The sequence below is a fragment of the Mustela erminea genome, chromosome 17 (assembly GCF_009829155.1).
Source record: "Mustela erminea isolate mMusErm1 chromosome 17, mMusErm1.Pri, whole genome shotgun sequence".
In the NCBI taxonomy this organism is placed as follows: Eukaryota; Metazoa; Chordata; class Mammalia; order Carnivora; family Mustelidae; genus Mustela; species Mustela erminea.
In genome coordinates, this window is record NC_045630.1 from 25,868,104 (window position 1) to 25,881,425 (window position 13,322).

The 13,322-nt window shown below is 41.0% G+C and overlaps 1 protein-coding gene across 2 annotated transcripts in view; it reads right to left on the minus strand.

Annotated features, from left to right (window-relative positions):
• Positions 1-13,322, minus strand: part of PAPPA2 (pappalysin 2) — a 290,148-nt gene that overhangs the window by 40,003 nt on the left and 236,823 nt on the right. For both annotated transcript variants that reach the window (XM_032319392.1, XM_032319393.1), the window contains 2 exons: positions 12,109-12,244; positions 9,854-9,963 (listed from right to left, as the gene is read on the minus strand). In XM_032319392.1, coding sequence (XP_032175283.1) covers positions 9,854-9,963; positions 12,109-12,244 — 246 coding nt within the window. The remainder of the gene's footprint in view (positions 1-9,853; positions 9,964-12,108; positions 12,245-13,322) is intronic.

Consider the following 13,322-nt stretch of genomic DNA (forward strand, 5'->3'; position numbering starts at 1 on the left):
GCACTCTGAGCCAGATTCCCCAGTCAGCAAGAGGGGTCTGATTATTCACAAATCTAGCTGGTGCCCTTAAAGAGGTCAATTCTTCCACATAAGGGGATATTTAACCTTGGCACTCTCACAGGGTGTCCATGGCCAGAACTCTCCAGAACATTTTAACTGACTGTATCAGCTTCTCTTATGCCCTCTAAACCTTCTACCTCATCCACGTCATTTGTAAACGTAAGAGTATGGGTTTGCTAACACTTTAGAAATTCTAAGGCTATATTGCAAAGGGCAGGGGGAGAAAGAAAAGAAAAGAGTCTGTCTTTACTTGAGATTTTTTTTCGCTCTTTTGTCCTATCATCTCCAAATGATGTTTGCTATCTTTGTATATTTATATAATTTTATTATTATGTTATACAGATTCCCAGGATATAAAAGGTAGAAGGGTGCACAATCTCCCTCCTACTCCTGACCCCCAGCCACCCAAGTTCCTCCATTTGATTTTCTATATTTTGTATCATTGCGGGGATAGTCTATGCCTAGTATATATATATACATATATACTTCCAATTTGCCACGTACAAATGATAAAATACCATAATTTTATTTTGTACTTTGGTCTGCTGTTGGTTGCTTGTTTGTCTTTATTTCACTTCACAGTGTTCCCTGGGGTTCTGTCCATTTTATGTTATCTGGAGTGTTGCATTCTATTGATTGCATAGTATTTCACTGCTTGTATGAACCCCCATTTACTTACCCAGACCCATATTGATGGATATTTGGGTTATTCAGTCTTGTGCTCCAACAAACAAGGCTACACATAAAACATTTCATATATGGGCAACTATATCTGTAGAATAAATTCATGATAGTAGAACTGAGAATATTCATCTCAATGATTCTTCAATGTTCTGTCATTCAGACATGAAAAATTTTCAAACCGGCATCCTTCCTTAATCTCTAGAAAATTGCAAAAGCTTCTGGTAACCTGGGTGATATGCCTTCCTAGATTGTGAAATCCTTGAGAATAGGGACTGTTTCCCACTCATATATCTTATCTCAGTGACTTAGAGATGATGTTTTATAAGCTTTTGTTGACCACTAAATATGATGTTGGAGCTCCAGGATTCTCCACAATCTTCTAGCCTCTGAATGACATTCATCCCATAAGAAAAGACATGCTTATGTCATTAATTGAACTACTACTTATTGATCAAAACCAGAGAATTTTAAATGTGTTTCAGGCCCGAAATTTTAGGGGCATATTTGTGGTGGTGAGGTAAAAGAAGAGAGTGAAACAGGAAGAAAAACAATGGAAAGGGCTAGCTACTGGTGACATTAGTTAAATTAATTCAACAAAGAGGCCATTAGACTGAGGTGGCTCTGATCCATGGTAGCCCACATAAGCAACCCAACATCTAAGCCTGTGAATGTTTCAAGGTTACGAAACTGAAAATTATGGACAACCAGTCACAAAGACTCAACTAGGCTTTAAGCTATAGCCAGTCAATAATTTCCTTACTTCCTTCTGTTTTTTCTTTCTCTACCATAGAGTCTGTCCTGAGCTCCTCTTGTTGGAGCACTCCTAACCACTTTTGGTTTGATGCTGCCTGACTCAAACAGATTTTTGGTCAAATAAGCCCTTAAAATTTTTAATATGCTTCAACTTATCTTTTAAGGATTCACTGTAACTTTCTTATTTTCTGGAATATTTTTGACAAATTATGATAGTGTATATTACATTTGAAAAGCTATAGGAAATAATTGAAAGAACAACCTTATAGCCTCTTTCCAGCTTTATCAAATCTTAACAATTTGATGGCGTCTGCTTCCAGAATTTAAGTCACTAGAGATTCAGTTAATGTCCCCTCATTCTCCTTCCTTCCTCCCTACTGGTAACAACTATTCTGAATTTTAAAATTATTATTTCTATACAGTTTTATGTAAGTACTGTTATTATACTACTAATAAGCTACTTTGCAGGTGAATTGATTGTGAACAAAGATTTGTTTTGAAGTCTCCAAAAGGAAAACGTTTATGAGATACCAGTTTAAAGATTTCCTCTTGGTTGGGCCATTTACAAATTTTTTAAAAGTAAAAAGGGAAAAAGGGAAGAACAAAATGAAGGTGGGAGGGGGAAAGAGAGAGAGAGACAGAAAGAAAGAGAGAGAAGGAAGGGAGGAGAGGAAGGGGAAGGGGAAGGTCTTAAGGCAACTGACAGCTATTGCTCGGTTAAATGTCTCACTAAAGGTCACAAGACTGATGGTGAGCCAACACTAAGGTCTAACACAGAATTGCTCAATTGTTTTTTTTAATCAGGAATAGTTACTTGACAGAATGCGCTGCTAATCACAACAGACCCCAAAGTTCTGCTGCTGCCCAGGTTTGTGACAATTTCCTTATTACTACATGTGTATGCAACCCTAAATAAAATACAGCCCTGTTTTTGCGTGTGTCTTTGGACAGTCGCACATTACCCTGCAGTTTGCTTTTCAGTTCTTCTTCCCCCATCCTCCAAGACTGTCTTGGACTCGATGCCTCGAGACTCACTCAAACCAAAAGCAGACGCTTCCATACTTGAAACTGACGAAAAAGAAGGTTTTTTTCATGACTCATGTCTGAGGGATTTGTTCTCCCACTGATGTGTGTGTGTGGCAAGTGTCACTGGGGCTGTTACACAACTGCGCCCATCCAGAGGACACTCTGAGGGAAGAGGGCAAGGATGAGGAGACAAGAAGACGGATGGGAGGGTGAGACCAGCTAGTGGGACACTACGGCTCCTGGGGGACAGTCTTCTTCTTCTCTTCCTGCTTCTCTCTCCCTCTTAAAACGTTTTGTTTTTGCTTAAGGAATTACTAATCCTTTGGGGACCAATTTGGGAAAACAAAGTCAGAAATTACAAGATTTGTTTTGACTGAGCAATTCTAGTGAAGAGCTGGGGGGGCGGCAAGGGAGGGCTTCTCTGCAGTGCTGAGCATCTCACAAACCTCCCATTTGGAGCCACAGGAAAATCTCATTAGTTTGGACTTCACTAATTCCTAATTGTGATATACTAAAAAAAGAAAAGAAAAGCATTGTTCAGTCTGTGAAAAACGAATTTACGAAGCAAACTAATAGAGGAAATGAGATGTTATGATGGATGCTTTTGTACTTCAGAACGGAACGCTTTCAAGTATAATTACGTGCAAACAATTGCCACATTATGTATATTAAAAAAAAATCACCTCCCCATGAAATCAGAGTCTTGAAGGACCACGTCTTTCCAACATAAGTCAAAAATGTTATTTTTCCCATTTAAGTGGTAAATCTCAAAATACAATAAAACATTCCCTCAACACAGTGGTTAAGGAAAACCATAAAAATTCAACTTTACATAGGCCTTTGGAAAAATCAAAACGTTTGCCTTGGGAAAGAGCTCTGTGGAGGCAGGAGCTACTCTCTTCTACGGGCTCTGGTTTTGGCAACCCTTTTGGAGCAAGGGACTAAATGAGTCATCCGCTGAGGAGATCTGGGGATGAAAATAAGACATCATTCCTACCCGCAAGAATCTTCCAGTTTAGAGGTAGAAGGACAGAAAAGAAGAAAAAGGAAGGGAAAAAATGAAGCAGAGGAAATACAGGGATGAGAAAAGCACAGAGTGCTCCCCACAGAAGTCTGAGGGGAGCTCCTCCCACGCCCTCAGCTCAGGCTCCCCAGACCACCAGGTGTGTGGGTACTGCCGGGGAGTTGTGGGAGGCTGTGGGGCAAAAGCTCGTGCTTCTGGGTGTGAGCAACGCTACCAACTGGGCATGTGGCTGTCGTCTGTATCCTAACTGCCAGATTCCATTACTCAGTCACAGAGACTGACAGGCCTTTACTTGAGTGCCAAGAAGCCCTTTTGTTTGGTGTCCTGTCTTTCTGCCAGGTATTTCGCGACAGATGTCATCACCATAGAAATGTCTAGATCTCTGTGTACAATAGGTGAAGGAGAAAGACACCATTACAAAAACAAAAGGCCCAGCATGTCCACCTGAGCATTTCAGATCCTCACCTCTTGTCTCCCACAGCCAGTATGCCCTTGAGTCATTAGAAATAACCGTCATTTTCATCTGGACTCTCAGTCTCACAACCGAAGCGGTTAGACGTTGCTTCTTTAGTCAGTGTTCAACTAGGAAATGCTGAATGGCCATTAACTCCCTTCCCAGCCCCATTTGTAAAAGGGGCAGAAAAAAGAAACACATGATCTACATGTTTTTGTCTACACTCGTGGGGGCACACCAGTAAGCAGAGTATACAACCCAGAGGATTTTATGTTTTCTCTTTCATAGAGATAACTGGTGATACCTGTTCAGAGAGGAAGGAAACTTCCAAAAGTAAGATTTGTACTAAATGAACCGAAATTTCATTTTTACTCACTTCAGAACTATAGGCTAAAAACCGGGTAAGACATCTCAGAAGTGTTACTTTTAATTTTCACAACAGTCCTGCAAGATAGAGAATATTATCCTGGCCCTTGCTGCTGAAGAGGCAGAGGCCACCAAAGGGTAAGTATTTGAACTCAGGGGGACTTCACTCTTCTTTATGCCAGTCGCTACTTCGAGTTGTTTTTCATCAAAACCCCAGGTTACCTAAGTTCTCAGAAATTCTCCCTTTAATAGGGAGTATATTATTCTAGAAGTCAGGTATCATTTGCAGGTATAAAAACCTGTAGAACCCCAGGGGAAGGCAAATAAGGTTTGTGAGCATCTCAAAAGTATTCTTGTTAGTTCTTTAGAAACAATCTCTTTCACAATAGGGAAAAGTAGAATTATAGAAAACTGTCTCTCTAAATTATTTTTGTTAAAATATGTGCCGTCAAAGTGAGCACTAAATTATTTTTGTTAGAGAAGGAAGAAAGGAAATAAGAGAAGTGTAGGAATGAGGGGATTCTTATAATTGAGAGGAGTGTCTTCTTTTCTATTTGATGAGCAAACTAATCCAAGTACACTGCAGGGGAAAGAAACAACTATGGCAAATAGGGTGATTCAGGGGAGATGACATTGGACTTGGGATCAGAGAAGTTGACTGCACTTCTTTCTCCACTTCCAGCGTCAAGCTTGAACAGATCATTCAACGTCAATTTTATTGGTCAAAACGAGGATAATTAAATCCTGCTTTCCTAGTGTATTGGTTTGTGATAAGATTAAAATGAAATTATGAAATAAAATGAAATACATAAAAATATATATTTTATATATACAACTTTGAAAACAATAAAATGTTATCCAACTGTAAGATACCGTTTTTATTACAAAGAATGAAGTCATTGGAAGCAGACTAGAGAAAATGATGCAACTGAATTCATTTGCTCTGTAGTCTTGCCAGATATAAAGGTATTTGAAGTATTGGAGATAGGGATTCGCACGAAATAAGGAGATCACCATTTACAGAACAAAGGAGCCAGGCTCCACCAGACGTGCTTGTATTTAAAATATTACTGTTGCCAGCATTTTATTCGGTAATAGCAGTGTCTTTCAAAGCATTACAGTGGAATGCTGGGTGTGCTTTGTGGCATCGCCAGCCTCTCTGAAGGGTGGAACCCAGCTCTGTCTCTCTTACAAACTGCCCAAGTGATTCTTAAGGACACCAAAATTTAAGATCAAGTGCAATACAGAACAAACCCCAAGATAAATCAATGTAAGTTACAAGGATTTTAATGAAGAGTTTCATTTAACACAACTGCTTTGGCTTATAAGGCATTTTCTCTTATTTATGAGGACAAGTTTAGATTTCCCGCTGCTCAGGAGCTACTGGATGCCATGGAATAGCAGACATCATGAAATCATATATGGCTGGTGTATAATCTTATCTCTGAGGACCTGGGAACACAAGAGTAACCTCATCGCAATTCCTGTTGCTTCCACTGATTCCTTTCTCTTATTTTCTGTTATGATAAAATTTTAATTTCCTAAAAACAAAGCATCCCATGTAAGCTTTTTTTTTTTTTTTTGGTGGGGGGTAAACAAGGCTCCTTTATTTCATTATATCTATGGAATTGTTGAGAGAGTCACAGATGACAGCTTCTTTGGACGTTCTATGATAATTCATGTTAACCACTGAATTAACACTGGGTTTTCTTTGGGCATAAAGAATCTTGATTTGGGTTATGTTATCAATTATGTATTCAACTTTTAAAATTCTGACCTTTGGATGTTTTCTCAGGACAAATTACTCTTGCAAAGTAAGGATGAGGCTCATTTTGTGAGTTCTTACATTTCTTCCTCCATGTTAGGAGAAGGAGCTAATTACTTCCCTTTGTTTTCACACAGAATAGGACACAAGTCTCAAAAACTCCAATAAAGTGAGAGTTCCTCTAAAATTATGCAAATTAGGATCAGGATATCTGTATCCCCGAATCACAAAGAAGGTCAGTATCATTGATGATGGGAAGAGCAGATAGACGTGAGGGAAATCATCCTGTCTCTAGGAAGAATGGCACCTAATCAAGAAACAGTGTTCCTCATCAAGGACAGAGTTAATTTCTATCCATGTTTCTCATCTGATACTCATGCTAACCTTATGAAATAGCTATTATGTCTATCCTACAGACAAAGGAATGGAGGTACAGAACACTAAAATTGCCTAAAATTATCCACCTGATGAATAACAGAGATTATGAGTTAAAACTCAGGTTTTTTTAAAATACATTTTTGATTCTAAGGTCTACAACATTTCTGTGATGCTATCAGCCTCAAAATCATGCCTGAATAACCTGTTTCAAAACCTGGATTTACTGACTAGACCAGGGTCATGACACATGCAATGATACAGACAATAACACTTAATGTTTGGCTTAAGGAGAAAAAGGTACTCTGCATTTTCTCTCTGGGCTGGGCAACTTGAAAGTGACAAGGATGTGATTACATAGTCGTGCAGAGCTGCCGAAATGGCCCAGTTTGTCTAGGAAGCAGACATTCACTTCGAAAGTAGAAAATGGTGCAACAATTTCTTTGCTTGCTCAATTAATTTTTATAAGACACCAATGAGGTTCCCAGTACTGGAAAAGTCACTAGAAATATAATTGTAAAGAAACAGCTATGGAATAGGGGCAAATAAATAATAATGACTCCCCTGAAGGACAGTTAAGAAAAGGAGGCTTTCAAAAAATAGAAAATATCGTTTTCTAGTTTGGAAACAGTCAACGCCTCCGGTATTGGTACCCCTGCTATCTTCATGGAGACAACCAAACTTCTCTTCTTTGAATGTGCCACTTAGAAAACAGAAATGGGAGACCCCCAATCACTTGGGAAGGCCTGCACCCTGGCCTCCCAAAACCCCACTAACTGCTCTCACTGGATGCCTTTACAGGGAAATGGGTGGAGAAGAGCTCCTTAAGCAGTTTATGTCTCAAGAGGAAGAAAAGGATCAAAATATCCTAAGCCTTTCCCCCTTCGGCTTCTAATGGAGAAAAAGTCTTTTCCCAGGGGAAGAAGAATTTAAGGGGCTGAAGGAGAAGGTCTAGACCATCTGGCACTCCATGAAACAGGAGGCAAGGGCTCTTCCAGGACTCTTCCTCCGGGTGCTGTAATTCCAACTAGAAGTGGGACGTAAAGTCTAGAAAGGCCAGGGGTGGGAGAACCAGGCAAGGTGTTTCTCTGGCTCTCTCCTTCCCACCCCAATCCAGTCTTCACCCTGCCCTCAGGCTCCTGGTTTGCTCTACCCTGCTCAGTGTCCTCCTTCGGTTCTTTGTCCTGGGAGGGGCATGGCCTGCTCTGTGGGATCTCACCCACCTGCCTCTCCCTGTCTCATCCTGCCAGTACCCATCTTTCCTCTCCCTTACCACCACACATACCCGTGGTTTCAGCCACAGAGAACTTCTTACCATTCCTAACCCTCTAGAACATTCCTCATGATCATAGTTTATGACCCAGAGGAAAAGCCTCCTGGTCCTTGGATTCTTCTTGAAGCTCCTGAGCAGAAGAATTGGTTGCTTCCTCCTGGGTGTTCCCACAGCACTTCTACCACAACCAAACCACTTCCCGTGTTGCATTCTTATAAATGTTTTCATGGTCAGATTGTAAGTCTCATAACTAGAAGGACTATCATTTTCTCATCTCCATATTCCCAGCACTTAGCCCCGTTCCAGGGCACACAGTATGTCCTAACAACTGTTTGTTCAATGAACAACGGACTGAATTAATAGGGGTACGCTACTCCCCAGCCCCCTCTCCTGAATCGTACTTGGAGTAGTTTTTTCTGATCCTCCTGCTTTGAACAAATCCCTGCTAATACAGCACAATTAGCCTGTGACAAAAAAGAAGCAATCTGAGGGTGGTTTCCAAATGTCGGACATCTCTAGGTGACCCTATAAGAACAGTCTTCCAAGGATTTTCTTTGTTAGAGAGTCTAATAAAGCAACTGAGCTCCCAGGCTCTGTGTTATCCCAACCCTCCCCACTCTAAGGAGAAATAACTAATTTAGCACATGATCTTCTCCATCCAGATCTTGTACAGCCTTCTCTTCCTCATTTTCATGTATTTATTCTCAAATACTCATTAAGCACTTTCTGCCTACTAGGAACAGTTATAGCATCAGGGGACATAGTAGCGAATGGAACAGACAATATTCCCTCCATGGGCTTTTAATTCTAGCAGCAGAAAGGGGTACGGAATAAGATAAATAAGGAAAATATATAGCATGCCTGGTAATGGTAAGTCCTCAGGAGAAAAAAAATAAAAAAGGGACAGGGGGACAAAGGTTTTAGGGGAGTTAACATTTTGGATAAATCATCAAACAGGGCCCCTGGCATTTGAGTAAAATTCTGAAGAAAGCCAAGGAGCCAGACATGAGGAAGCCTGGGAGAAGAGCATTCTAAGCAGAGGGAACCAAAGAGTAAACATACTGTGGTGGGAATGTGCATGGCTTTCTGAGAATCAGCCATGAAACCATTGCGTGAAAATCAGAGTGGGCCAAAGAAAGCCTATAAGGGATGAAGTCAGAAAGGTAAGCGTGATCATTGGAGGAAAGGAGGCCACGGAACTGAGAACCCAGGTTTTGGAAGTGTCAGGGGTATGGAGATGGAAATCAGTGAATCCTGTAGGAGTGTCAGCTAATACAACATGACCCAGGAGTCAAAGTGTTTAAGAAATAAATGGGGGGAAGTAACCCAGGAGTTAGAAGATGTCAAAAGATGATGTTTGCTCTATTGGCATTAGATTCAAATGTGGGGAACTCCAGAGAGGAGACAGGGAGAATGGTTTGGAAGTGGCCCTGAGGAGACAGGAGGGCAGGTGCCCCTCTCCTGGGCCCAGGGGAGAAAGCAGGGAGGGGAATCCTCAGGGTTTCAATGGAGAATACAAACCAAAGGATACCAGAGAAGAGACTGTCAAGGTAGTGGGTCCTGCCCACAACTGACTGATCTCCAGGGCACCCAGGGAGAAGATCTCAGGGTTCAGAAATAGTAGGCAGGAAAGGCAGCTCTCTCTTACTCTCTTTGGTCATTCTTTCCCTGTTTTCAGTTTCATCTTCATCTTTTCCAAATTATCTTTCCCTCTCCATCCTTCTGTCAACTTCCTTCATTTCTTTGTGATCTTCTAAGTTCTCCTGTCCTATTTTTCATTAGTAGTAATCTTCTTTTTCCATTTCCTTCCTGAATTACCATTCTTTATGGCTCTAAGTCTTCTTTCTAGATTATCTTTTTAAGTGTCCTTTGGATAGGGGCCATTTTTTAAAAATCAAGTTTCCTCTTTTCTCTTCCTGATATTTAATTCTTCCCTCTAGGAATGATCCATGTAGTTGTTTGCTTTAAGGATGCTTTGAAAGCCTTGGAAATTACTCCAGGGAATATACTGTCAGTTGAGAATTTCCCAGTAGTCTTACATCCTTGACACATAAAAAATGTCCCTTTCCTCACCTGGACTTTGACAGGTTCCATCCAGTGCTCCAGAGTGTCAGCAGTGATGTTCTCAGGCAGAATTACAGGATCACTAGGGGGAATTACGCACGTCGGGGAACACACTGCACCTGAAAGAACAGAAATTTACAGCAGAGACTTGAACTTCTTAGATCTCTGTCTTTTTCATCCTGCAATAAAATAACTTTGACTTTTTTAAAGAGCAATTACCGTCTACATTTTGGGTCACCACATTATCATGGTTATAGGCAGGGCTCATATTCATGTACTATGCACCTGTAAGGATAATTCTACACTCATTGCTAAAGATCCACTACCCCAACTTACCTTCCCTTGAAACAATGCCCACTCCTCTTTCTGATGCAGTATGGCCCCTCCTCTGGATACTCTGAATCCCTGCATGATCCAGCCATTAAAAGTTTAACTCCTGCCTGGGTAGCTCAGTGGGTTAAGCCACTGCCTTCAGCTCGGTTCATGATCTCAGGGTCCTGGGATCGAGCCCCGCATCGGGCTCTCTGCTCAGCAGGGAGCCTGCTTCCCTTCCTCTCTCTCTGCCTGCCTCTCTGCCTACTTGTGATCTCTCTCTGTCAAATAAATAAATAAAAACTCTTAAAAAAAAAAAAGTTTAACTCCTGGTCCTGCAGACCTCCAAGACCCTACTCTACGACTCTGGCCAGCCAAAGACTAAGCTGACTGACTGATGCCTTTTAAGTACATTCAACATGATTCCTGCTTATATGATCTCTGGAAGACTTATAATCATAGCAGTTACTACCTAAGGAATTTACCGGCTGGAGAAAAAAAAAATGGCCCAGAAATTATGAAGGCAGATTTATAATGTCTATTGTTCCACTGAAGATCATTATGCCGGCAGCCAAGAAACCTATGTGATTAAAAGAGGAAGCAACAGGAAATTAGAAGCAGACTTTGGTCATGTGTTAGCCTCCTGAAGGAAAATCTTGCTCTGCTCCTTTGTATGTGGGGCTCAAGTATCTTCTAAAATTCTATCCAAAGATGACATACTCCCAAGGTTCTCTGTTTCTTCATCTACAGATTTGTTCATTTCCAAGCTTCTTTTTGGCTCTCACTGTCTCTACCTCTATGTTTTTTTGCAAACTTGTAAAATAATTCAAAATGCTACATGACTCCTAAGAGCTTTATATATGTGAGTGTGTGACATTTTAATGCAGAAATTAGAGAGTGGGGAGATGAGACTTTGCTCATGAAACACCACTCAAGAGGCCCTGTCCCAGCACCCCACTACTCCATGCCTGGTTGTGAGATATCTTGGGGGCAAAGAACAACCTAAAGATGGTAGAGAACCATCTCTGAAACTAACGAACTTTCTGCCCACTGGCATTATACAGTTAGAATGGCATGAAATTACTCCTGATTTGGGAAGCCTAGGTATCTCAGCCAGCTGAGCATCCAACTCTTGATTTTTGGCTCAGAGTCATGAGATCAAGCCCCATGTTGGGCTCCATGCTTGGTACAGAGTCTCCCTGAGATTCTCTGCCTCCCCTCACTTTCTGCCCCTCCCTCCGCTTATGTGTATCCCCTCTCTCTCTCTTGCTCTCTAAAATAAATAAATAAATAAAATCTTAAAAAAATATTATTCCTTGCTTATGCAGTTCAGAAGTCAGGGTTAATCTTACAAAGTTTTCCATAAACAGCATCTCTTTTCTGTGATGCTTAGGTCCAGCCAGGGCCAAATTGAATTAACATCACTATAAATCAGCTCCGACCACAGAGACCCTTAGTTGCCATTACTTGATTAAGAATTTGCTTGTAGGTTCTGGAGCCTGGTCCCCTGTGGGGAAAGAATGGTTGAAGAGCAACCTAAACAAATGCAATCTCAAATCATCCCTTTGAGGAACTGTCTGCTCCAGTAACAACTGCCGGAAGACCAGAGAAGGGGCCCAGCACATGCATGGTGCTTGGCTACACATTCCCACCCTTCCTCTTGGACTAAACTCAACTCCTGCCACAAATAACTCCACCTCCTGCCTGCAGCGAGTGGGGAACATGACCAGACATTCCACAAAGAGCTCAGCAGCCACACCAATGTCACACGCATGTAGAAGGGTAAAAAGAAGGAGTTTGACATAAATTTTATTTTTTTACTGAACCACCTAAAAGTCAACTTGCATTTCCATCTACTCCTCAGGGAGAATAATGGCTTGGACTCAAACTCCAGCCAGGCCTAATAAAAGGATTATTTGAAAGCAGAATTTACAACCTCTTCCCAAACTTACCAATTCCGTATCCCTGTTCACACTTGTACTCCACAAAATTCAGCTCCGAGGTGGGTGGTGGGCATTCCCCTTGCAGGTTCTCACACAACTTGAACTCCTCAGTCCACAGTCCCTCCTTAGTGCAGAGGATGGGACGCTAGAATATCAAAGGTAAACACGTCCATGCTTGTTTTGTTAACTTCATTTAGAGCAGGGGAAAAAAGTGGTCTGATGAAATGGTAGTGTTCTCCAACTCTTAGAACCTGGACTAAAAGATACTTTTGAAATAATAAACCATGTTGTTACTGGCCGAAAAAAAAAAAAAAGTCAAGACAATCTTTTGATGTTTGGATGTGAAGAAATCATGAACAATTTTGTCATTAATGAAATTTATTACAATGTGTTGGATATACGGATTCTGTGAACTGTTAACTGTAGCCCACATATTTGGAGATATTTTTGGAATTTTTTTCACAGATGGTGTTGTTTTGCATGGATTCATCCATACAAGCACACAAACGCTGCTTGTAGCAAATGTCAGATTTTTTTTTTTTTTTCAAGGGGGTATGATCCGGTGAAACCAATTCATAATTTTTCCAAAGGTATTTTTACTTTCTGCTTAAATAGACACATCATAGTTGCTTTTGATCTCACCAAAATTTTATTCCCTTTCTCCATATGTGTGCTGGTTTGTGTGACTCTTGGCTCCACATCCCCAATAATCACAAAGGATACTGTACACAGTTCACAGAGAAAACAGTGTTAACTCACAAAACCCAAAAAGGAAGATTTTAGAAACTGTAGATAACTCTCCCTTCATCTGGGGCCAACTCCTTGAGGCCTTAAACAATCAGTGCAAACGGATGTGTTTGATTTCTCAGGAGTCTCATTTCATGGCATGTTCTTTTCACATCTGTCCAGCAGTGCTTACCTTGGAGTGCTGGACACTGAGACAGACATGTGCCAGGAGAGCAGTCAAGGTCATTGATCTCCGCCTAGGAAGTCGGCTTAACTTCCTGTCTCGTGTGTGTGTGTGTGGTGCTTGAAAAGAGTCAAAACTAAAATTGATTTTAATCACATAACCACGATAAGACTGTGGTTTTCATTTGAGACCTCTCATGCCAAAATACTAGGGAGAATGGTAGTCAAATAGTGTTTTCAGCTTTGCCTTTGCTGAGAAATTTGTGTTTCAGTTCAAGACTCTGTTCTATTGAAAAATACATCAGCTTTCAGAG